The sequence below is a fragment of the Bombyx mori genome, chromosome 1 (genome assembly GCF_030269925.1).
Source record: "Bombyx mori chromosome 1, ASM3026992v2".
Classification (NCBI taxonomy): domain Eukaryota; kingdom Metazoa; phylum Arthropoda; class Insecta; order Lepidoptera; family Bombycidae; genus Bombyx; species Bombyx mori.
The window spans coordinates 7,704,275-7,730,810 of NC_085107.1; the positions used below are offsets into that span (position 1 = coordinate 7,704,275).

At 33.5% G+C, this 26,536-nt stretch overlaps 1 protein-coding gene across 1 annotated transcript in view; it reads right to left on the bottom strand.

Moving 5' to 3' along the window:
- The window catches only part of LOC101740977 (glutamate receptor 1), a 79,470-nt gene that overhangs the window by 31,102 nt on the left and 21,832 nt on the right, over positions 1-26,536 (bottom strand). The window contains exons 3-4 of the mRNA XM_038013394.2: positions 20,845-20,972; positions 19,677-19,806 (exon numbers count right to left, since the gene is read on the bottom strand). Of these exons, the coding sequence (XP_037869322.1) occupies positions 19,677-19,806; positions 20,845-20,972 (258 nt within the window). The remainder of the gene's footprint in view (positions 1-19,676; positions 19,807-20,844; positions 20,973-26,536) is intronic.

The following is a 26,536-nucleotide window of genomic DNA, read 5'->3' on the forward strand; positions in this document are numbered from 1 at the left end:
AATGGTTTTATAGTTGAATAGAAGTGAAGTCGTCGTGGCCTAAGGGATAAGATGTCCGGTGCATTCGTGTTGAGCGATGCACCTGTGTTGGAATCCCGGGCGAGTACCAATTTTTCTAATGAATTACGTACTCAACAAATGTTCACGATTGACTTCCACGGTGAAGGAATAGCATCGTGTAATACAAGCGAAACCCGCAAAATTATAATTTGCGTAATTACTGGTGGTAGGACCACTTGTGAGTCCGCGCGGGCAGGTACCACCGCCCTGCCTATTTCTGCCGTGAAACAGTAATGCGTTTCGGTTTGAAGGGTGGGGCAGCCGTTATAACAATACTGAGATCTTAGAACTTATATCTCAAGGTGGGTGGCGCATTTACGTTGTAGATGTCCATGGGCTCCAGTAACCACTTAACACCAGGTGGGCTGTGAACTCGTCTACCAATCTAAGCAATAGAAAAAAAGAATTAAATTCAATGAACTAAAAATCATGGGAATGAAAAGCAATGCACTGCTCTGCTTTGGTTTTGAATATTCGTACAGTTCGTTCACGTTGCGCCAACTAATTGGACGTATTGTAAAAACTGGACAACTGCTCTCGAAAAACAAGAAGAGAATATGAAATCATTCAAAACTAAAAGTAAAAAGTGTTCACCGCAACACTGAAGCATATAAACGAGTGAAAATTTAGTGCAAGGCGTAAATTTTTATTTGAAATATTGCATTTCGAATCCGATTCCCACTTCTGATATTCATGTTCCGTGCATCTAAGTCGGTCAGCCTTACACATATAACATATATATTCAGCTTAAATGTTTTGCGATATTATCTGTATCGTTTGTATCATCTATTCTTTTTATAGTAGTTTGGAAATCATAAAAGATCTCTGTTCAAATGATGCCATTTATATATATATTTAAACTGGTCATAAATTGCTTACGCGTCTCGGAATGGTTTACTGTAACAGTTCTGCTGTTAATAGATAAATGCCTGGGTCGGAATGCGGCGAAAGTTTTACCCGCACCCGCCTATTTTCACCATGTGTCGCATTTGAACCCGTGACCCTTGAGGTTTTCTGCTGTCGGCGGACTAATGGCCTGTGACGTCAGCTGCGTCCACCGACACCCCGAATCTATTATAAACTTGTCGAACACGATATGAGATGTCAGCACAACGACCCGATCTCTTAGTCCCGAACTTTAACGGAAGGTAAAAGTTTTTTTCTTCTTAGGTGTGAAAAAATCACTGCGCATTTTTGCTGATGCGTGAAATATCGTTGCTAAACATACATATTTGGTAGCTTACATTGGGAAGTTCAATTGTGTAAATCGGTCAGTCATCATTAAAATCACAACAGTATTTTTTTCTTTTATAATTATTAGGTAAGCATTTTATAATTATTTTATATTCATAATGATATTGTGAATTTCACTAAAGTTAAGTGTAAATTTATTATTATCTTGTATCTCCTACTAGCTGGAATAGAATGAGCCACTAGTTTCAAAGCTTTAACTTAAACAATGACTTGTTGAACAATTGAAAGAACTAACTACGTCTAACGAGAGGTTGGCGGTTTGGAACAATACTATGAACATTTCTGTACACAATCATAAGCCATTTCAATTGCTTAATTATTAAGGTGGTTGGACTTCTGAAAATAAACAAATCCAACATTCATCCACACTTTAAAAATAATACATTTCTGTATTAGACAAAGAGAGGGATTACAAAATCTTTCAAAAAGAAAGGAATATGAAATTCAGAGAGCATAAAAAAATCATTTTATTTAAAAATCACAGCCCCAGGCGTTCGCAAACATTATTGTTTACGTATCGTTAATTAGAAATGCTTTAGGATTCCTTTTTTTAGTTTCGTTAACGACATAAAACAAAAACGATTTTAATTTAATGCTTTTTTGGTATATTATTGTACTTGTATTTGTAAGCGGCTTTACAGGGAGGTGAGGCCTATTGATATGACGTGTGAGCTGCACTAACACGCGTTTTCGAAAGACCAATTGAGTGTCAGATGAAATCAGTCGACCTACGCTGCTTCTGACACAGCAAGGTATCCCGGTGCTAGTCCAAGGTCCTGTATAGTTACAACGGCTGCCCCACCCTTCAAACCGAAACGCATTACTGCTTCACGGCAGAAATAGGCGGGGTGGTGGTACCTACCTGTGCGGGCTCACAAGAGGTCCTACCACCAGTGAAATGTCTCAAAATATTTCAAACTTATATCTCAAGGTGAATTTACGTTGTAGAGGTCTAAGGGCTCCAGTAACCATTTAACACCAGGTGGGCTGTGAGCTCGTTCACCCATCTAAGCAATAAACGTAGAGCGTACATCAATATATGTAGAGCGCGTAGACGCTACTAAAGTAATTTTCATTTGGACATTTAAAAATGCACCGCAATGGCACATCTCGTATTTGTATTACTTTATGTAGCGAAGAGCATTATTTTTAGCTTTAAAAATAAAAACTAAACCAAATTTTAGTTCACATTCCTCAACAATGTTATTAATTAACTTTTTCCGTCGAGTGTTTTTAGTTCTAAATATTTTTGACATTATAAAATTATTTCATGGAAATTCGTGGCTATTTATTAAAAAAATAGTATTCTGTGAGTTTTAGGCCACAGACAGTAAATATGCTGTATACTATATACATATAATATGTATCTTATTTTCTTCTGCTTCTTATCAGCCCACAGACGTCCACTGCTGGACATAGGCCTCCCCCAAGCCTCGCCACAAAGACCGGTCCTGCGCTGCCTGCATCCTGCAGATCCCCGCGAACCTCAATAGATCGTCGGTCCATCTTGTGGAAGGCCTACCCACGCTACGTATAAGTATACTATATAATATTTAGATAAAACTGTATTGATCAACTGTTATATTGTTGACACCGATGTAACAGCTAAGACTGGATTTACTCTTGCTGTCTAGACTTTGTCAATCACCCCTACAAATTTACTGCCTTACCAGATACGGATGTGTTTTTGAGAGTTTTATTTGCTCGAAGCTATTTTCTTTCTTTTAAGATGGAACTATATAAACATAGTTACTATTACTACATATCTAACATTAAGGTTGAATAACAATAAAACCTACAGCAAGAAAATGATGGGTAAAAGAATGTAGCAATAAAAATGATTGATGCTAATAAACGTTGCTTAGTTGAAAAGTTCAACTCGGCTAAATTGACGCATTTCTTATGGTAAATAATAATACAATGACATGTTACATGGTAAACAATAACAATATTTATTTTCGATAAAATAAATCTACTATAAACAATAAAACATACTATATGAAATACATTATTCTATAACAACAGTCAACACCATTACATGAGCATAAAACAAAAATCCTGTATACTACACAAAAACTCATTAAAACACGATACTTAAAAATGCTGACAAGATGGGATGTCGTGCGGGAGTCGATTCGGAATTCAATTTATACAATGCGCGAGTGGAAGTGATAGGTTGCTAGGTAGGAAACTGTGCGGAGTATTAGAATTTCATAAACGTTCGTATATTAGATGCCAAAAGTTTGCTGCAGTTGAATTCAGTCTTGAATTTTGGCGCGAAGATAATGAAGCACAGTGAGACTGTACGTATCTATTGTGCCCTACTTTACATAGTTTTTAGACACATCTGCTAACAAATATGGCAGTGTTTTACTAAATTGTGCTATAATATTTAACTGTGAATTCACAATTGAAATGGTTTTAAGTTCTTAATTGTTTTTTAAGGGATCAAAAATTAAACCCCAAATAATGGACAGAATAGATAATTAATCCATAAATCAATAAGGTGTTAGCGAATAACTCACACCAATCTGCTCGAAGTTCAAATAATTACATGTGATACTAATAAATAGTTCTAAATATTCTAAACAAGCTCCTTAAAATCTATGGTAAGACTGAAAAGAAAATGTACACGTTCAATTCTGATTGAAAGCGAAATAATCAAAAATGCTTCACCCAATACCATTTGTACTGACGTGCTTTTACGCTGTCCGCATTTCCAATGCATGTTTCAAAATCAGTTTGAATACGACGCATACACTCATGTCACAATTGAAAGGTATGCTGAATGGTATGCCAAAACGAAATGCACGAATGCCACTATGGCATGTAATGTAAAACAATAAGCGCTTGTTTTAAGATTGAAAATTATTACACTTGCAATTATTCTCTTTTTTTATTTATTTGTACACACAGTTAATATAATACAGTAATTGCGATAAGATATAAAAAAAATGGCGAGCTTAACTCAACAATTGAGTTATCTACCAGCTAACCGTTCTTAAAGAAGGAAGCTTTACATGAGTGGGTAGATGAGTACAATCTAATTAATTTAATTATTGATACTATAGACAATAACAACAAAAATAATAAAAATAAACACTAATATATAATATATCAAACGATATACATGCACAATTACACACATAAATAACATACACGTACATATATAATGAAATACATAAAATAAATACATATAAGTAATACTAAATTGATAGATAGTGCTCCTTTAATGCCTTCTTGAATACTTCAAGTGAGGAACTTGCAGGGATTGAGTGTTGAACTGAGTTCCACAGACGCACAGAGTGCACAGTGAACGAACCACCGTAGCAGCTGGAGGAGTGAGGGGGAAAATTATGTAATTTGTTTGTTAAATGAGACTTTTTATTGATGAGCCCTCGAATTGGTAACCTACTTCCATAATACATGATTGTACTGTAGAAGCTACAGGACAAATCCATACAGCCCACATGTTACGTCGCCTACAGTATATAGCGACGTGAACATGTGAATCGATGTCATTTCAATTTCACGCTCAGTACGATTTTGACACGCTACGTTTGTTAAGGTAATTATTTTTATCTAAATGCTTACTCAATTTATTTTAGAATTTATTCACTACTAGTTACCCAGCCGTGGTTTCGCCCACTTAGACTATATTTTATTTCGGGTGGTTTGAAAAACAGGCTATAATATTCTTTAAGCCACATTTTAAGTGAATATCACTTGTTAATTGCTCACCAAAATAAAAAGATAAGTCAACGTATATGTCCTTGTGTTGAAATTAAGGAACTGGGCGACGAATCGCGTGATATTCCGAACCTTAGCTTCTTTTGTTAGGTTTTTGATCTTAATCCACTTTCTTAAACATCTCTCGAGTTAATTTTGCTATAATGTTGGGGAATAAGATCACCGTGTTCCAAGATATCCATTGTGGTCTTTTGGCAAGTTGTCACATTCATAGAGTATTTGATGAGATGCGAATGTTTATCTCAAAATATATAATGGAAATAATTAAAAAAATATATACTCAACTGTGGTTTAAAACTGGATATACCATTACCAATGGAGCATAATTTTCTCGTGCAGTATGTACTTGATATTATTAGAGAACTTGTATTTGGAGTCGCAAGAGATCTTATGGATCTGGGTGTATAATTAACTCAAAGGCGAACTCATGATAAGCGTCCTTAACACTCCTATGGTGGCATTCAGAGCAGCCTATTCTGAAACAGGGACGCATTGCTAATTTGAGGTACAATTAAAAAAACTTACAAAACCATACGACAATATCACTAGTAAAGAAACTACGACTAGCAGACAAAATGATATACTTATTAATATGAATATTTAAACTCAACATTTGTATATCAAAGAACTTAGATTTTCAATCGGCAGTAATTATATCAAGATAAGTTAATGATTCACTTAATAAAGTAATCAGAAACTGTGCGAAGGCTTTCACTCGTTTTGTGACTGGGAGTTCGCTAAAAAGTCATCACGGGTATTGGATACGGGCCAATAAAAAATTAACCTAGTCTATTACGTACTTACAGTCACTATAACGATCTCTGAGAGTCGCAATTGCAATAAGCATATTCGAAATGCTGTTTGCAGTTCTCTGAGAGCCTCACTCCCATGCTCTTTGTAGCGTAAAATTAATTAGCTTTATTAATTTCAAATAAGGAAGATCATGTAGGTAAGTTCCGTTTAAATTAATTAAATTATTTTCTCGAAAGCAATCCCACTGATTTCGTTGCTTTGTTTTGATCTCCTTCTTAAATTAAAAACAATGTTTTTTATAAAAGATAATTCTGGAAATTTTGAATCGTTTTGTTTTTGGCCTGTTTCATTTTGACAGATATCATGAACTTTTCCAAAAGACAACTACTCTATGGTAAACCAGAGGGCCGCAGAAGTCGTGGCAGACCCAAACTCCGATGGTTGGATGGCGTGGAGCGTGACCTCAAAGTTATCGATGTCAGGAACTGGAAGGAGAAAGCCCTAAACAGAGCAGTCTGGAGAGACATACTGGACCAGGCTAAGGTCCGCCCTGGGCTGAAGGCCTAAGATGATGATGATGATGAACTTTTCCAAAGATTGGATTTCAAGTTCATAAAAATAACCTTGTTTCTTAAATTTTAAATTTAAGATGTCTCTTTGATTTTTTCGCAGGGTTTTTCCGGAACAGAAGTCGGTCTCGTTGTCTTACTAATGAGTCTGTATAAAGTTGAAAAGGATCGGTCAGCTCACAAGCACTTGAAACGAGATCTCTTGCCAAATTACTTCATTAGTATACCAAAATTATTATGCTTTTAAAATAGTGAATCACAAAAACCTCAGACTTTTGATAAACAGTAATAAATATGGAGTAAGACTATCATTACGCAAAAATGTTAATCGTGTGTTATTGATTTTAATAAATAAATTATTTAGCGGTATTGTTTTACTTTAGCTCACCCTAGATATAATGCAAATATGCCCGAAAAACAATTTTCTTAGAAACATGTTGTATATACAAAATCGTGGTAGAGAGATTACCAGGATCAAACCTCGACGTACCTATCTAACGTGGTTAACTAAAATACATGAGTCGTAGCCGTGGATAATTTTTTTGTTATTCACGTGGTAATTTTATAATGATTAATCTTGATATCCCCGTGTCAGAAGTATTCGTAGATTGTGCATGTTTTGGAAGCAAAGGTGTCAAGAAGTAAAGAAAATACTATGTATAATAAAAAAAATTGACAACTACAAAATGAGCCATTTGAATTTTTTTGAGTTGCTTTTAGAATTTTTAGCAATTACGCTCTATTAATATTGCGAAGAATGAGAGTTAAGATCACCGATTTTCTGGCCTAACTTGGTGCTGATTGATTACGAGAACTTCTATAGAGAGCTTCAAAGTAAATAAATGCCCCTAACTTGTCAGCTTGAATTAGTCTTAATTGAATTGTATTAAGAGCAGCCTGAAACAGTCGTAGTATTTAGTAGGTATCACATTGAACAATAAATCACTACCCACTATGTTTTTCATCAGATCTTCTCAGTGGGTCGCGATTCCGATTCGGTGGTAAATTCAGCAAAGCACTGCTCATGCTAGGGTAGACTTTTTTTATTGCTAGATGAGTGGACGAGCTCACAGTCCACATGGTATTAAGTGGTTACTGGAGCCCATAGACATTTAAGACGTAAATGCGCCACCCACCTTGAGATATAAGTTCTAACGTCTCAAGTATAGTTACAACGGCTGCCCCACCCTTCAAACCGAAACGCTTTAGCAAAGTCTCTCAGGCTGAGCCCCATTAGCAGACCCAGTAAAGCCTTTGAATTGCAGTTCCCCCAAATTAAGATTTTCTTCTGTTATAGGAACCAGAAACACTTACACAAAAAGCTCAAACCCAGAATACTAAATATTTTTATTAAAAATTTTGACTCAGTGAATCAAAATTGAATCTCATGGTGTACTTAGTAATCAGAGTCACTAATTGTTATTTCAACAAAAAATCACACGAGAGAAAGTTTTTCCGTCTAAAGTACTGATTGAATACATCAAATTTTATCTCTATATTTCCAGTAATTTTTGCGACACACTCCTGCGAACAGGAAATAAGTGTAATCAGTATTGGGGATTTCCGTATATATGTAGGTATATACATATTACTCGTGACGGCTACGGACGTTTTATCGAAATGCCAGTCTCCATATCCTGTTTGACCGTTCCAAATATTGTGAACCCAGTCTTTCACGTTTCCGTAATACAACCGACGGCTTTGTAAGAAAATTTCTTTAGCTCTCGTTGTCACCGATTCTAAAATAATTATATGGCTTCTTTGCGTGCTTTAAAAATATTATTTGATAGACCTCTAGTTCTTACCTTATCATGGACTCTTAAAGAGCTCTATTTTGAAATTTAACAATTCTATACTTCTTGTGTTCCTTTTGCAAATACGTAATATCAATTAGCATTAATTTGTAGCAATATTTTTTGTAAGTTAGAAGTTAATCTATTATTTTGCCTTAATTTGTATGATGCCAGTCAAATATACTTTATTTGAAAATTAGGAATTTTTTTTTTAATTATAATTTTCTTTCCTTTTACTTGTTAATGAAAGTGGTCCGATTACTTCGGCTGCAAATGAAAATACATGGGTATGCGATCCTTACCTTTTCAAGCTGTTAGGAGTATTGATCCTTAGTAGTATCCTTCACTATTTTCCTATGTAATTTCTTAATCCACATGACTGGTCGCTGGAAAAATGCGTTCCAGGTGGATCGTGATCGAACAGTTGTTATCGCCTCAAAGTTGTTTTTAGTCTGCGATACAATTTTTTCTTGCCCTTTAATTGCCCTACTAACGAATGAGTATTAATGAAAAAAAAAATTACATTAAAGCGTATCAACTGTTTTGATTTTGAGTCAAATCTGGATTTATCGCGTTGTATCGACGGCCGGAAAATCTATTCATATCTTAACTAATGATAACAGGACATGTTGCGTATGAGCTTGGATGAGTTTTGCCATTCCATTTTGAATGTTTAAAATTATAAATTTCGATCAATAAAATGTTAATAGTTGTAATAGTATTCAGGATTCATGAATACCATCAGAAATTTTTAAACTGCGGTAGGCAGCGGCTTGGCTCTGCCCCTGGCATTGCTGAAGTCTATGGGCGACGGTAACCACTCACCATCAGGTGGGCCGTATGCTCGTCTGCCTACAAAGGCAATAAAAAAAATAAAAAGAAAACTGGAATACGTTATGTCGAATAGGGTAGAACGGTTATCAAATGCCTTGCCAATATGAGTTTATATTTGTAGGCTTGTAACAAGTTCTTAACTAGCCTCTGGATTTGATCGAGTTTCTGAACTGCCTCAAGCAAAACCATCGGGAACTAAGTATTTACATTTGACTTAAGGAAATAGCCTTGTACCGAGCCCACGATCTCAAGAATTAATAACAATATCCAAATAGTATTAATACAATGAAAACCAAACGTAATCTGTTGTGGGGAATCATATCGTGACTAGGCTCCTGCTCTTTCATGTACGAGTATTAAGTGTGCGGTTGTTTTGTTTGATGTCGGTTAACGAACTTTGATATGATTTCAGCAAATATATATTCGATTTGCGTTCATTACTGATCCACTTTTAAATGTTCAACGGCAAATGGTTTAGTTACTTAGCTCTTAATCTTATACCTTTAAACGAGCAAATCTTGTATATTAATATATATTACTATGTATATAATCTGAATCTCGGAAACGGCTTCAACGATTTTCAAACAATTTAGTATACAGGGGATTTCGGAGGCGATAAATCGATCTAGCTACGATTTATTTTCAGAAAATGTTGTTTTATTCGTGTTTTCAATAATCAACTCTTCCCGACACCTATTGGTGAATAATAATACTATTTTTCTTAATTGAGGGCAACTAACCGCTTTAAAGACAGAACAAGATGGCGTTATCAAAAAAAACCGGTCATCATCTAGTACTTATTAATACCCTCTTGTGATCAATGGAGATCGTTTTGTAAAAAAGGGAAGGCTTATTCGCGCTAGTGACTAACTTTACTGTGAGTGAAGCAGTCACGCGTTAAGGTTGTGAAATGTGGGACAGCCGATATATTATTTTCTTGAAGTACCTATCTATGTACCCGAATGATGATGGTTTGCGGGGGTAAGGAATCAAAAAAAAAAATTAATGGGTAAGTTACCAATAACCAATGCGAGTGCTACTGGTGTGGTGATTATGGCTGGATGTTGTCGGCTTAGAATAGCACAATCACGTATCTTGTCGTGGATATCTTAAAAGGCGATTGAGGCTTTCATCAGAGGCTGGGCGTACTCTGAGCTTCACAAAAACCTACTTAGGCAAACAACTTGGATTTAATGGCGGTAAGGCGATTGTTAGCACATAAGGCTGCCACTACCATCTTGCCGTTTCTCCCACGAAACAGTCATACACTCCAGTTTGAGGAGTGGACGGACACTACGTCATTTAATTGAAACTGTAACCTCATGTCTCATTGTGGGTGGCAGTATTCATACGTTGTGATGTCTATATGGTCTTGTAACTAGCAAGGCTCATCGGTAGGTAATGATGGTGATTATGTGTCAACCTTATGTGCAGATATTTTTTTTTTTTATTCTCAGAACGCTTCTGAGTTCCTGACATCAAACGCTCGCATGGAAAATATGCGCGCGACAATGTTGTTGCAGTGTGTATTTACTTTTTTGTTGCAGTCTGTATTTATTACTGGTGAGTCCGAACGGGTAGGTACGATCACCGTGCCTATTACTGCCGTGAAGCAGTAATGTGTTTCGGCTTGAAGGGTGGGGCAGCCGCTGTAACTATACTGAGACCTTACAACATATATCTCAAGGTGGGTGGCGCATTTACGTTTGTAAATGTCTATGGGCTCCAGTAACAACTTAACACCAGGTGGGCTGTGAGCTCGTCCACTCATCTAAGTAATAAAAAAAAAAACAAAAAAAAAACCTTAAGAAAAGTGTTGGTTATCACGATCGCTAAGTACAGGGTAGCCGCAAGTGTTTCCTTGAATATTTATTCTGCAAAGTGTAATTAAGTTTTCACGGAAGTATCCATGATCTCCCCGAGTCTTGCTTTCAAATTCTAAAGTTAAAGTAATTTTATTCATTTTATTTGAACTTGGCTGAGAAAATTAATGAACTGTCGGTTTCGTGATTACAGGAAATCAGAAAAGGCTTTAGAATCGTTTCGGTACTATTGAACCGGATGTAAGGTCAATAGTTTTCCTTTTTAGTTTTATAATAATTTAAGTTAATATGCCTATCATTATGTAAGTTTTGAATTCTCCTTTATTTTACAAATTTCATTCAATATACAAGGAATTCAAACAGTAGTACGTAGTAATAGTAATTGAAATTAAGAGTTTTAATGGAGAACAAACAGATCATTTAGGTTGGATTAGTTAGTTCTTTGTGTGAGTACACACAATGTTAACTTGTTTTGCAGTTATTCAAAAGCAGATATTACGAAAAAGTTTATATCATAAAATTTATTATTTATTAATTATTTTTATTGTATTCCAAAATGATATTACAGTACCCGGCGATAAATATTGCACATCGAACGCGGGAAAGAGACAGTAAATTTTTGTTTCGTAGATCGTTATACCTGTCGCACATTACCTAATTGACATTTAATTTCCATAGATACCGGATCGTTAGTGTTTCATCGCACACAGGTAACGCCCTACAATAAAAACAAAATTAGACGACTGTCTCTTTCTAAATATCGATGTGCAATATTTATTGCCTGGTACTGTACTGTATTTTAATTCTTAACTTCGAATAATCTTGTGAAATACTCATTATTTTACTTGTACTCATTATTTTATGCTTCATACTGTGAAATACTCGAGCAAAGCCTCTCTTCTTGGCCCAGTTTACGACATAGAATAAACAACAATTTTACCGTTATTTGCAATAAATTCACATTTTGATACCCGCAGCTTGGCGCAGTACAAGCCATCCATGATGTTTTTCTTTAAGTTATGAGAAACGAATGACATCGGCGTGTATTTATTTTCGTATGAACGTAACACTAGGGCTAATAATAAAATAAGAAATAAAATGCGTAAAATTACATCTAAAAATACCACGAAAGTAAATATTTTAATTTTCATCACGAGCTTATTTCACTCTTATTTACTGTTCACAAATGATTGCCTTTATTTTTAAGGTTATTGAGAGAAACATCTTTATTCTATCAAAATTGTGTACAATAAGCAAAGCCGAACACAATCACTAGTACTACTTAAAGTAACATTATCTTACGTCTTTATTCGACTAAAAAATTTCAGCAAAACTATTTGTTCAAATCTACAGCATTGTTCGCAACTTAAATGAAATTAGATGATGGACGAGCTTTGCTTGGTTTTTTTTTTTTGATAACGCCATCTTGATGTGTCTTTAAAACGGTTAGTTGCCCTCAATTAAGAAAAATAGTATTATTATTCGCCAATAGATGTCGGGAAGAGTTGATTATTAAAAACACGAATAAAACAACGTTTTCTGAAAATAAATCGTAGCTAGATCGATTTATCGCCCCCGAAATCCCCTGTATACTAAATTTTGTGAAAATCGTTGAAGCCGTTTCCGAGATTCAGATTATACAAGTATATATTAATATACAAGAATTGCTCGTTTAAAGGTATAAGATATCAATGTGAGTGAAGTAATGATAATAATAGAAAAAATTTACAAATGCACATGTTTACAGCACTGTCGTCTTACGTTTATTACAGAAAATTTTAGGAAATTTATATTAAAGTTAGATTTTATTAATTATAACTTTGCCATCGATTGTTTGGTATTCAAAGTGTCATTTTATATGTTTATGAAAGATTAATTCATACCAAACCCTCAGGTGCTGAATAGTTAACTCCTACAATTTGGTTATTAAAGTAATCAATCGTTTACGCTTTGTATGTCTACACATAACATATTCATATATACATTTACATATATATAATCTACCATTACGATTTTTTTCGTGAATATTTACGTTTTCATTTCTATGAAATTCGGAAACCGTGTGGGCTGTCCTATGCATGAACTTAAGTCAAAAAAACTTCCCGACCCTAATATATAGGTACTATTAGATCGGTCTATGTTTATTGAAACGTAAAATTCAAGAATTGTTTTTCATATAAAAATACCTATACGGTACCGACCGCAATATTCAAATGTCGACAAATAATAATAGCACCCGATCACGAAAACTACAAACTATTCGAAATTTCAATATAAATAGAATAACGAAAATAAACACGCGAGATTAAATCGTCAAAAATATTTTTAATACGCTACATATCGACCAATTCGCAGAAGTACTTCGATTATCGCGCTCGAGAGTCAGTCAAAATAAAAAGTCGAAAATTCAGCATTATAGTGTACACAATGTTGAGCCCGTCAACATAGTGCGTGGGATGCCGGTTATCCTGCTCTCCCGACCGGAACAGAATAATGAAGCGTTACTACGGAACGGCAAAAATAGACCTATTTTTTTTTGCCGAGAATGAACATCGTAGACGAAGCAAGTGATCAGAACCGACCTATTTCATTTAAAATATTCTAAATCAAGAAGAAGAACCAAGTAAAATTTAGAATTCTAAAGCAATTTAATACTAAATTCAAAACGGACCGTACTCACAATTTATGTTTGTAGCACGTAGTTATTTCGGCTGTTGCGAATATCAAAAAGTAATAAATACAAAAATGGAATATCATCTTTTCGATTTCAAATCCTTTTGAATACGCAGATTCGATCTAGCGGAGTGCCATCGACATATTGTATCATGTTATCGAAATGGCGTTCTGAAATCTTGAGTTTAAGGAAGTGACTGGCTTTAAAGTAAAATTACTGAACTTATCGGAAAAAGCTACCTGCAATATTTAACAATAGCAAAATACCAGTTATTCTATTTACAGGAAATTTGCAGTCGAGTTCATTTGCCTGATTATATCACAACTCAGTGGACAGAACTGCAATTAGCCTCCCTTAAAAAATGAGATTCACGTTTATTATATTACTAGTTATATTACTATTTTACGTTTCATTAATACAATTAAAATTAATGTGTTTGTTTTTTAGACAAAAAAAATCTGTTAGTGGGAAAAGGTTTTTCATTTTATGTCCCAGTAAATACATTAGTTTTTATAATAATGTCGATTTTGAAATCATTATACAAATACACATATTATATCACTGCCCATATTTTGGAGAGTATCCAGATTCCGCGTCGGAGGGACTATCTTTGCTCGCGACCCCGTCATACACCTGATTTTCGGCGTTTGCTGCACACTCCTGTTGGTGTTCAGTTGACGCGTCAACGATCCAGCTAATCAAATAGTAGTTCAATATCTACGAAATACAGCAGATGGGCTAAGATGTCTTCTTTTGGCAATACGTGACCTATCATTATCGTGCAGTAAAACGATCTTGTCATATCTGTCCTTTCATTGCAACCGTTTCCTTCGCTGTGTCTGGCTTAAACGCCTTTCAATTTGTTACAACTGATAGAGATTGGCTGCCATTATCTCCCCAGGTTTTAAGATTTCATAGCGGCTTACTTCCTTCTGGTCTCATCTGATTTGAAAGATTTGAATGAAACAAATATTACCATTCACGCCTTTCGAAGAGCAATTCGCGTGTAGCCAGAAGTCATGTCATGTAATACTTAGTTTCTTTTTCTTTGTATTTTTCAATAATTTCAGGTGTTACTCGACAGTTTATCGTCCGAATTTCAATACGGCGACAAATTGTTGTTTCGTTTCATAAGAGCTAACATCCAACAGCGCTTCAAATTTTTGTTTCGATTGTCCATGATCTGTGTTTATCAATACCATAATCGCCGTCTTGGAACGATTGCAACTGGCATACGAGAACTGTTCTAGAATAGTTGTTCGTATGCTTCTACAGGTGCTTTAGGTGATTCTCATGTATTTTTATATAACAGACTAGTGGACCCGATCATCGATACGACATGTGAATTTTTGAGATTATCTAGGTTACAAACTAATCCGTAAGTATATTAAAATAGCCTTGTAGCACTACTTTGTATCAACGATGCGTCACTATAATCTACTCATCATAGAGATCACATATTATACCCTCGAGCTCGCAGAGTAATCATCTTCCTAGAGACGTCTTCACGGATCCTTTGTATATAAGTACTTTCACTAATGTTGAATGCTACTAATACTAATTTTAAAAGAAACAATAGTACATGTCCACTAATCCGCGAATATTTGTTGGCAGGTTGGTTCGTGGCTTTAGCAAAACAGCCATCTTGAACTGTTAGGCCTCCTAGACTCTTTCCACGCGCCTTGATGAAGAAATATTTTTGTCACAAAAAAAATACTTACGTATTTTTATTTAATACACTATTCGGTTCTTTTATTAATGTTATGTATCATAAAATCTCGACGCCGTAACTCACAACTAAATCTAATCTAAAATACTCGTAAAAATACTTGTACAAAAGCTAAAAAAAAACTCAAAATTTAATTCGCTCAGACTAAAGTTCGCAAAGCGGATTCTTCACGTTTCGGGCATTCCGAGTTCCAACCCATTCTCGACTTGATTGATTTTGTCCAATGGTATATAGCGGAGACGTTATCGAAAAACATCAATGTCATTTTTGAAAGTAATGGCCTTTATACGATTTAGAATCAGATATTGGTTGGTTTCGTTTCAACACTACTGAAACTTTTGCAACGATCTAAAAAGTCTCGAACTTAAATTGCATTTCACTTGGTTTTTTAAAGAGAACTAATGGATAATTAGACATTTAATTCTTAAATAATATGAACGCTAAATACATATTTTTTGCTTTCAAATGCGATATCTACTTCAATTATTTTTTTGCTTAAAATTTGTAGGACCTTCAGATGCTCTTCTCATGAAGCAAAAAAACTCGAAGATGCTTTGAAAAAACCAGGTAAGCAATTAGTCATAATTATGTATATTTCAATTCAATTTGTTTCAATTAAATTAATATTAAATTCACCCCATCAGTCTTTTATATTCGGCGAATAAAACAAATTTGATAGGTCCAATCTATTTCATTGCGTAAATTATGTCTGAAAGCCTTACGTACCCTCCCTACTATTGAATTAGTCCATTGATTTAATTCAATAGGTTTGATGAGAACTTAGCATTCAAAACTAAGTACAATTTAGTATTCAACGAAATTAAAATTCTAAGTCACTAAAGATACGTTACAGTAAGATACATTAATTTATAGTACAAAGAAGTTGTACGACTCGATTTTAAGCCAGAGCCAAAATTTATTTTAATGTAGATTATTTATTACAAAGTTGATCAGAAGCCTTCACGAAGTTTTCAAAGCTGTGGATGGATATTCATGCAATTAATTCATTCAAAGCGATTACTATGGTCAATACTACAACCAGACGCACGGCTCAACGCAAGGACTCCCGTTGGAGCCTTCTGGAGATAGAAGATGTTTTGTTTTATAGACGGCACATCACGTAGCATTAGTCAAAGCATCAGATAAAACGTGATTTATATACTTTAAAGCCAACAACTTTTTTTCAAATATTCAAAACTTTTCTAAACATAAGCGAGTATAAGTATCCTGATCAAAATTATTTTGCTTCAGCCAAAAATGTGCATTCTACTCTCAATTGTTAATTATCCCATACTGAAACAACATTTTATAATCTTGAGTCAACTACGCTTTATCTTAAATGTTAAAAGCGCAGCAATATCTTACGAAAACATAATTTACACTAACGATCCTCACAACATCGTGCTTGTATTTATCTTGTTGAATTCCGTTACTAATTCCGATTAACTCGTTTAGCTAAAACTAACCGGTGCAACTGGAAAGAAACACCTTGTAATAACGTTAGGTGCGCTTTCAGTACCGAGGTTGGTCTAGTAATGTTAAGGCAATAAAAGTTTACATTGAAACCGGTGTACGATAATCGAATGAAATTCCGTATTGTGCGGATTGCCGCATTAAAATTCCCTGACGAACGTGACAAAGTATACTTTGGTATATGATATTTCGTTATTGCTCAACTATATCTATGTACTAATATTAAAAAGGTGATATTTTTAATGGAACGATTATTTGCCTTGTGTATACATATCGACGCTTGAAAGGCAAACGTGACTATGCGACAATGCGTGAACTTTACAGTAGACTATTTTAAAGTTGAAATACTTAAAAAAAAAATTATTTTAACGATACTAGCTGTAGGATTGAAATGATTTTAATACGAGTAGAAATATATTTTTTTTGCACGTCGAATGTGGTTATTACCTGTCATTTATGTACAAAGCAGTTATTGTCGCTTAGTCACGTTTGCCTTTCAAGCGTCGATATCTATAAAGCATGGAAGGTATTCAAATTTCTTAAAACCAAAGTTTCTAAGCTTTTGATGAAAAGTTTAGATTTACTTTAATTTGGAATATTCAAGATCTAGAAATTTATTAGCCTGATTGTTGCTTGCGAATCACATCACTTCGAGAAACTTTAACTTGGCAGTCAGCTTCTAGTATTCAAAGTAGTTAATTACAATTTATAATACTTTAGTCCACATTTGTATGTACAGAAAATGTGCTTGCTACTAGCGATATTGCAAACAATTTTGAATTTCGTGCTGAGGGTGTCGATAAAATGAAAATTGTTCAAGAAGAAAATTCCAACTAAAGTTGATCGTTTTGGGATACATACATTATTATTTGTAAGCTCACTCTTTGCGTATAAATCCCGCAAAGTTTCATAACCCGAACTTGGTTCTGGGCGGGCCCGACTAAGGTGCTCCGTTCCTAAACTATAAATATTACTTATTGCCACTCACCTTTGGGACTTGTACCAAAAAAATGACCAAATTCTTTTGTTATAATCTATATAAACACTGTTTTTTTTTTTAACAATCCGTTTATTTGATCTTATAATGAAAGACAAACAAATATTTACAGAATTTTCTCCACCGCTTTTTCAAACATCATCTGCAGTCCTTTTAGTTATGGTATCGGATTCAGTAACGCCCAAACAGTAATACAAAAAAAAAGAATGAATTCGGAAACAAAGCGTAATGTCTGAAAGGAAAATTGAACACAGGGGCATCGGAAAACCCGTAGGTTCGGGTGAGCCACAATGTGACGTATTGTATATCTATCGACAGGCCACGCGTTCGAATTAAAAAAGGAGTTTTGGCGCTCTTCCATAGGCGATAGGCACGCCATTAAAATGCTGCAGCGACTATTAGCCGCAGCGAACGTTTTCGCCGCAATCTCTTTCGTGTCGACATTTTATTATCGGAGGAACTGACTCCGCTGTAATCCCAGGCGAGCTGTACAATTTACGATTTATAAAACCACCATTTTCTGTTGTAAAGCAAAACGATAAAGAGAATAGTAATCCTCAACTTCCCGGGAGATCGCGACTCACCCCGTTTCTTGTCTCCCTTTATCTTAATATCCACCGATATTAAAAAAGTTAATCCGAAAAAACAACACGGATATAGTCGTTTTCTTGGTTACCTGTTATCTTTAAACAGGCCGTACCATGAGTACAAAGGAAAGGACATTATCTTTCTTTCTTTGTTCGTTTTCTAATGATTCATGTAAAATTTTCGTCTACATTTCCATTGTAATTGTAAGATCAATGATTAGTAAAGTTTGTTCGGAATTCAAGAAGCAGGTGTACTCTTTAATGTGCCAATACGATTATTTGAGCGAAGAATATTAAATGTGTTCTTAACGACGTTAAAGACACTTTGAAGACTTCTAACCGACGCGGCGGCTAACTTTTCGTATGAGAAGTTCAAAGTCAAATAGAAATGTCAACCAACGTAGTTTTCCAAGTATTCTGAAACTATTTGTTATTAGTTTAAAGCAATTAAAGTACCTAACGGTAATCCGTCAAAGTTTTACTTTGGAAACAGGCGATTGTTTGTTTGTGTTCCTAAAATACATTATTAAAGTTATTTCAATTGAAGCTTTTGGGATTGTTGGTTAGATTGAGGTCGATAATTATTTCTAAGTGCAAATAAAATGCTTCCTATAAATTTTGTTTACGGGAATATCACTAAGCTTAGAGAATAAGTTACAAAAAAAAAAAAGTTGTATATAGGGTACATGGGCGCAAACGCCACTATTAGTAATAATTAATATGATATATTATAGTTTAGTTTATTCTATTTTATTATTTATTTATTATTAGCAAGATGAAACTGTTATTATACCATATTTCATATTTAGTAGACACTGTTTTGATGTGAAAATGTTCAGAATATGTTTAATGTTTATATTTTGGTTTAAAAACACAAATGACTGTATAAATAATTAAATAATAATTAAGCATAAATATTAATTATAATTAGCATTAATAATTTAATTAAATATTGTAATTGCTATGTAAATTATGACCATCTATTATTAGGCTGGATAATAACAATGTTAGTTTATATTAATTACATAGTTAAAAGTAATTTATATAAAATAAATTAATGCCAGTCATGTAAAAACACTAAAATATCTATTGTGAATATTAAGCTATATTTTGTGAATTGTTTCGTAGTAATTACATATTTGTATGTATATAAAAAGTTGTAGTTGCTATAACCAACAAAAAAAAAGCAAATTGTGTAAAAACTGAGACGTGACTTTTTGTTATAAACAAGTAATGTTAACGTCTTATAGAATTGTATTGCATTTTCATCGTAATAGACCTTATGTGTGAAAATCCTGGCGTAACGCCGACATGTACGTTTTATGTTTGACATATTAAAAAATGAATCTATATAAAAATCAACTAGTACAAAAAACATACCATCGTGCGAGTCGTACATGTAGATGATATCTTTCCATCCGTAGTAAATTATAGTATCCACAATAGCCCTGTGATAGTCTGGTCTCATGCTCACTGCGTGATCAATCAAACCAGATGACGGTGGAATTACCTGATCGAAGAAACAATATTTTACTAACACGTAATGGAGGAGAATGTTTTCTTAAGCCCGCATGAAGTCATTGTTATAAATTTCCTCTATTCAATGATGTGGTAATTCATTTCAATGATTAACTTTGTTTTTTTAGGTATTGCTATGTGCATAATATGTTCTGGGAACACTATAATGAAAAAATATGTTTTTGAATTACAATATCATCTGATTATATTTTTCTCTTACAATAATAATAATATGTTTAGCTATAAAACTTAAGATAATTTCTGAACTGTCCTGTTTCTAGTTGATGCAAGCCGGAATTTTTTTAATACATAGTTTACTTTTTTTTTTAAGTTATGTTAAATCAAGTTACTGACATAAGAGAAAGGTAAAACTAATTTGTTGTATTGCTTTCAATAAGAGTTTAATTCAATTATTTTTCAATATGAATATTCAAAAATATTTAAGAAGTATTATTAAATTAAATATTATTTCTGTTTTCGAAACAATAATTCATCAAAATAAATTATACAATACTTTAAATTACATCTTCTAACTCCGTCGAAAGACTAGTAATTTCGTTGACTTAATGAATATAAATGGGTTCAGTCGAAACTTTCAGGTTTCAAACTACTGCAGTTATGTTGACACTCACAGAGTTAGACTAATTTCCATTTGCAAGCAACCCGCTCACAAAATAGTTTCCGAACCATACGGACAATAAATTTTCAAGATTTTTTTTTTAAATTTCGGGTAACCCTAAAATTTTGTCTAATGCCTTTGTGCATTTTTTTCTTTTTCTTTTTTTGTTGCTTTGATGGATGGACGAGCTCACAGCCCACCTGGTTTTAAGTGGTTACTGGAACCATAGACATCTACAACGTAAATGCGCCACCAACCTTGAGTTATAAGTTCTAAGGTCTCAGTATAGTTACAACGGCTGCCTCAGCCTTCAGACCGAAACGCTATATTAACCTTAGCCGGCTCACAACTCAAGCTGTCAGGTTCGAAAAAAAAACACTTGATGCTTTTCGATTTAAAATGTTTACTCACCTTTTCTGGGAACCACGGAGTCACGAAAGGCATTTGGAATGTGTTTGTATAAGAATGCAGCGTGTCGAAGGATTCCGGTGTCACAGCTCCAAGCATAGCGAACACGCCTCGTGCGAACTGGTTGCATACTGTTTAAAAATAAATTAAAAAATACGTTAATCGGCCATTTTTATTGTTTAGTCAATTTCTACTATTTCACTCTTATAACATTGTCCAGGTAATTCAAAGAATCCTAAAAAATAATACACAAGGGTAATGATACAACAAATTATCATTTGTCATAATCCTAGTCTTAGTTTATTTGTCGATAAGATTCTAAAAAAAATACGTTTTTTTAGAACATATAATAGTACATAAAATAGTATATAACATAAAATAGTATATGTGAAGTGCTACTTTCATTGCCACATCTTTACCACTGCCCCCGTTTTGACCCTTTACTTGTATATACATAATGCTGTTTGCGATAAATAATAAAAATAGTTAATAAGCATGAATCATGTTTCAACTTAATAATAAAACTTTTAACCTTTAACATTCTTCGCATTTGAAAATAATTTAAATAAAATTTAACTCTGAACATTATACGAACGAACCGAAGTCTAATTCTAGGCAAAACAAATATTTGCACTATAAACCTAAATATTATTTTTTCATTTCGTTAGCTCGCAATGGCATACCTCTAAAACTCAGCGCCAACCTCTTCAATCACTTAATTTCACACAGTAAATATGCTTTAAGTATGTACTTATATCTTTTAATATAATCAATATTTAAAATTAAGTAATTGACGTCGGTTTTAAACCAGAAGGCTCAGTGAAATTAGCCAATAAAATTCTGATATGTAAATTGTTTGTTGAATTAATTTTCAACATTTGAACATACTAGTATTTTATGGTACTTAAAATAGTGAGTAATAAAACATTTAGCGTAGCTTTTAGCTAACGTAAGATATATCAAGCATAAATGTATATTATAAATATTTCCAAAATGTTATAATTTCTTTGTTAACGTTAATAAAAAATGAGTACACTAGTTCGAATTCGAGTAACAAAAACAAAAAAATACCCTCGGATTACATAAGACAATTCACTTTATTTTGGAGTTCATTAAATTTAGCTCCTCTGACAGGCTTTTAAGGTAATTGCGTTAGGCTGCAATTACAATGAAACGTGGGACAACCTCTACTGAGGTGCTGAGTGTCTATTAATAACAATAAACTCATAACAGCTTCCTAACAAGACATTGTTGGTGACTCAAAATTATAAATACTTTGACATCAGACAAGTTGTTAAATAATATCACACTTATTTTAAAAGCAGACGTCAAAAACTGTGTAACGACATTATTTTACTAAATTAACTATTTAAAGATTTAAATTCTTTAATTTTTAAATTTATTTCAACATTTCCACTAGCTCAATATAGTCCGTCAAAATAATAACATACGTGATAAGCTTTTCCTAAAGTTGAAGCCAATGAAGGGAGCCATACTTAATTTCTAATTCACGACTAAGCATTGCTTCAAACTCAGGAGTACTACCGAAATATGTATGAACAAATTTTGATTCCAAAACAGAATATTTTCCTTTTCTTTCAAGTTAGCTTATGTTAAACTTTTTTTTAATTTTTTGTTTTTAAAAATTTTATCTGATTTATTTTTGTTCCTTTTATTTTTTGTTTTTTCTTTCAGATTTAATTAATTTTATAATCATTTGGTATTAGAACTAGATGTTAGTTGTGATTACCTATAATTAAGTGAGCACATGTCATGTTTTGATATTTTTGTACCCTATGTTTAAGCCAGTGTTTCATTTGTTGGTGATCCATTAAATAAATAAATAAATGAACTTAAAACGTAATCATTGACATGTGTGACACCAGTCATTTGTTCGTATATTTTGTCAAAAATGTAACCTTTTCTCACAGAAATCACAACTAAATATTAAAACCATTTCATTAGTAGTAAAAAGATTTTCTGGTGCGCAATAAAATGCTTAGTTGAATCATAATTTAGCTTGCGTAACCAAGAAATTTAATAAATTCATTTACGGCTTAATAAAGTTTATTAAAACTTGGACGCACCTTTGTTTCTCTCTGCGAATTTCGTTCGTAGATGTCATCTTTTGTATTTAGAAACATTAACATTTTGATTATTAAAAAGCACCGTCTCTGATACTCTTGATTTAAAATATTTTTTCATGATATGAAAACTTTCAAATTTCTCAATGAAAAGAAATGAAACTATGAAATATGTAATAAAAAAAGAATACAATTGTTGTGGAATAAAGGGTCCCATCGTTTCGTATGTATAGCTTCATTAAAGATAAATTTTGCCCTATGAATATAAATTAAAATTGACAAAACTGGGAAGAGAATCAATCACTAATTATTGCCTTTTAGAAGTTTCTTTCATGAGAAATAATAGTCAGAAAAACAAAGAGTCGATTGAGATAAAAAGCCAAATAGAGGTTTTTCGGAGATCTGCCTGAAATAGATACTTTGAACGTCGCCTTTGACCAACTCTGTTTCCTGTTGTTTTTTTTTCATTACGGGCCCGACTTCTTTCACATATTTTATGTTAATTGGTTATCGGTGAGTCCTCATAGATATGACAACATCAATGCCGCCAACCTTGAGACACGAGCTCTAAGCCTGAATAGTATGACAGCTGCCATACCAAACCGGAAAACAGCAATGCTTCGCGGCGGAAATAGGCTGTTGTACCGGATATAGATTCTGGAAGGCCTACGTAGTCACGTGTCACTTCTTAAAGGCAAGGTTATAGTGCTAAACAGAGAGATAATATACAAAATAAATAAACATACATCATTAAAAAAAACCCATCTATTACACAATTGGTAATCGGTAATCAATGCTTTAAGCTACTTTTAAAGAATAGTGAAGGAACATTATTTATCCGCCTAGTGTTGTTTGCTTGTTTATGCTTTATCGATACTGTTGATTTATTATGTGTGTTTAAGTATATTGGAATATAAATCATATTATATGTAGTGATTTCATATTATATTTATTGGTATATATCTATTTAATATATGTATGTATTTCCTTTAATAATGTTTTATTGATAGTACAACGTAACATACCTGCTGTAGCTTTATCTTTTCCAGAATTTCTGTTAATTGAACGGTTATCTGGAAGAAATCGCTTTTAGCGATAAGACCGCCTATTGTACAAATGTATCTGTACGTTGACTGTTTTCTGATATTAATTGTGTTTTGGTGTGCAAAACTGGTAACTTTGGTGTGGTATGTTCTGTCTCTCTCTCTCTAATCAATATTATTTAAGAAAACATAGAACCGTATTTAAGCTATACTCGTATCTACATTTTTTAATTCAGTTTTAATATGTTTCAGTTACCCGGAATATGGGTGAATCTAATGTAATATAATAGGAATTGTAAAATCTTTTATAATAGTAGATAAAAAGCTCAGTTTATATTTAATGAACAACCACTTGGACGCGAAGGTATTTAACCCATAGTTTCCTCGAGATCGTTTGTCAGTTGAACGTATTGGTACTACGATGAAATGTAAGCCCAAATCAGTACATAAATATTGTATAACTAAATATCTACACATGCATTATATGCATGTAGGATTGGTAAGAATGGAACGTATGAAAAGAGTGTGAAACGGAACGTTAAGATGTGATTGAGAGAAAACAGAAAGACTGAGAAAAGGAAGATGGTGAAGACGATCAAAAAATGAGCAAGGCGTAATAAAAGTGTTAATTAATTTTTAATTATTATTATAACAGAAGATTTTGGAACAGTGGAAGTTTTATTTAAGTAACCACTTAACACCAGGTGGGCTGTGAGCTCGTCCATCCATCTAAGCAATAAATAAAAAAAATGCGCTACGACTCCTTTTCTACATGTACATTACGTCAATTAGGTTAAAAAAAAATCACATTGAACTCTCCAAAACACTCTGAAGAAACTCCTGTTCAAAAAAAGAACTATACTGTTTTAACTTTGTCTATTCATATCAAAGATACAAGTGACCGAATTTTAATATATTAATAGTTATCACCATTATATTAATAGTCTGCAATATCATTGAAAAATAACAAGGCGTCTACAACGCCTAAGATAAATGACAATTTTCGAAAAAATATTTACCAACTTCGCGTCATATTGATGAGACGAATAAATTATCCATATTTTCTCAGGATTGATTGATTGAACTGAGGTTGAAACCAGAAAAGGAATACCAAAGACAACTGATTATTACAACGAGCAACAGGTGCATTTGAAAAGATATTTTTACGTTAATAAATCATAATATAAACGAATCTGAATACTAGAGGCATATTGATTTATATTCAGTTTTTTATTACTATTTTCAAGGCCATGTGGTGTAAGCATAATCGAGTAACGTAGCCTATATTACTATTATAATAAAGTGGAAATCACTTTTTCAGGAAATACAACAGAAAAGCTATACATATAATATATAGAGGTTACTGTACGTCACAAAATTTGAAGTACCTCAGTTCCCTTATGGGATTACGAACTCCAGTTTATGTTAGAGGCACTTAACCCCGAAAGTAAGTACATCTTGCCAAATACTACTATAGTCTCGTAAATTGGAACCCCTACCACCGAGACGCGTATTGGCGCTGTAATTGAATATTGCGCGACGAGAGGTGGAAGTGGTGGGCAGGTATATGGTACATTTGGATTTTGAGGCAGCTATTCCACAAAAGGCGAACGCCGCAGAAGGCCGGAAAGCACTCGTCATTAACGAAAATAGACGCAAGTATCTGTGGCCGACGCTCATTCTCTTTCACGGGCAATTTGCTTTTGTTTCTCTCCTTTTTTAATTTCCAAGCTGGCGTTTTCGTATTATTCTTACTCAGCGAGGAGTATTTTAACATGTTGTTATTTTTATTTACTATCCTAGTTTTAATTATTACTAGATGATGACTGAGCTTTGCTTGGTTTTTTTTTGATGGCGCCATCTTGTTGTGTCTTTAAGGCGGTTAGTTGCCCTCAATTAAGAAAAATAGTATTATTATTCGCCAATAGATGTCGGGAAGAGTTGATTATTGAAAACACGAATAAAACAATATTTTCTGAAAATAAATCGTAGCTAGATCGTTTTATCGCCCCCGAAATCCCAGGTATACTAAATTTTATGAAAATTGTTGGAGCCGTTTCCGAGATTCAGATTATATATTTATATATACAAGAATTGCTCGTTTAAAGGTATAAAATAAGATACCTGGTGTTCAAGGAGTGACGGAATGACTTTTAAAAGTTCGCTGTGTAGTATTGTAATGGACTGCTATTTTTTGGAGGGATTTTTCAACCATTTAAATTATTTACATCACAGAAGTTTTCATGATTATTTTTTGTGTTTAATATGTTCATGAGTGAACAAGCTCCCCGCACTCTTGGTTGAAAGTGATTACCGGAACTCAAAGACGTCACAACGTGTGTACCGCTACAAACGTTTTACATAAAATGCACGTGCGTGCAATGCTTGTGTAATTTCAGTGAATTTTTGTAACTGATTATACTTATTTATTATATTATAATTATTTTATAACTGTTTATTGATTAGCCTTTAAAGATCTTGATAATTTAAAAATCATATCACAATTTGGTCATAGGAAATATTGCGAAAGCCAGGTAGAAACATATATATATATATTATTATTATTAT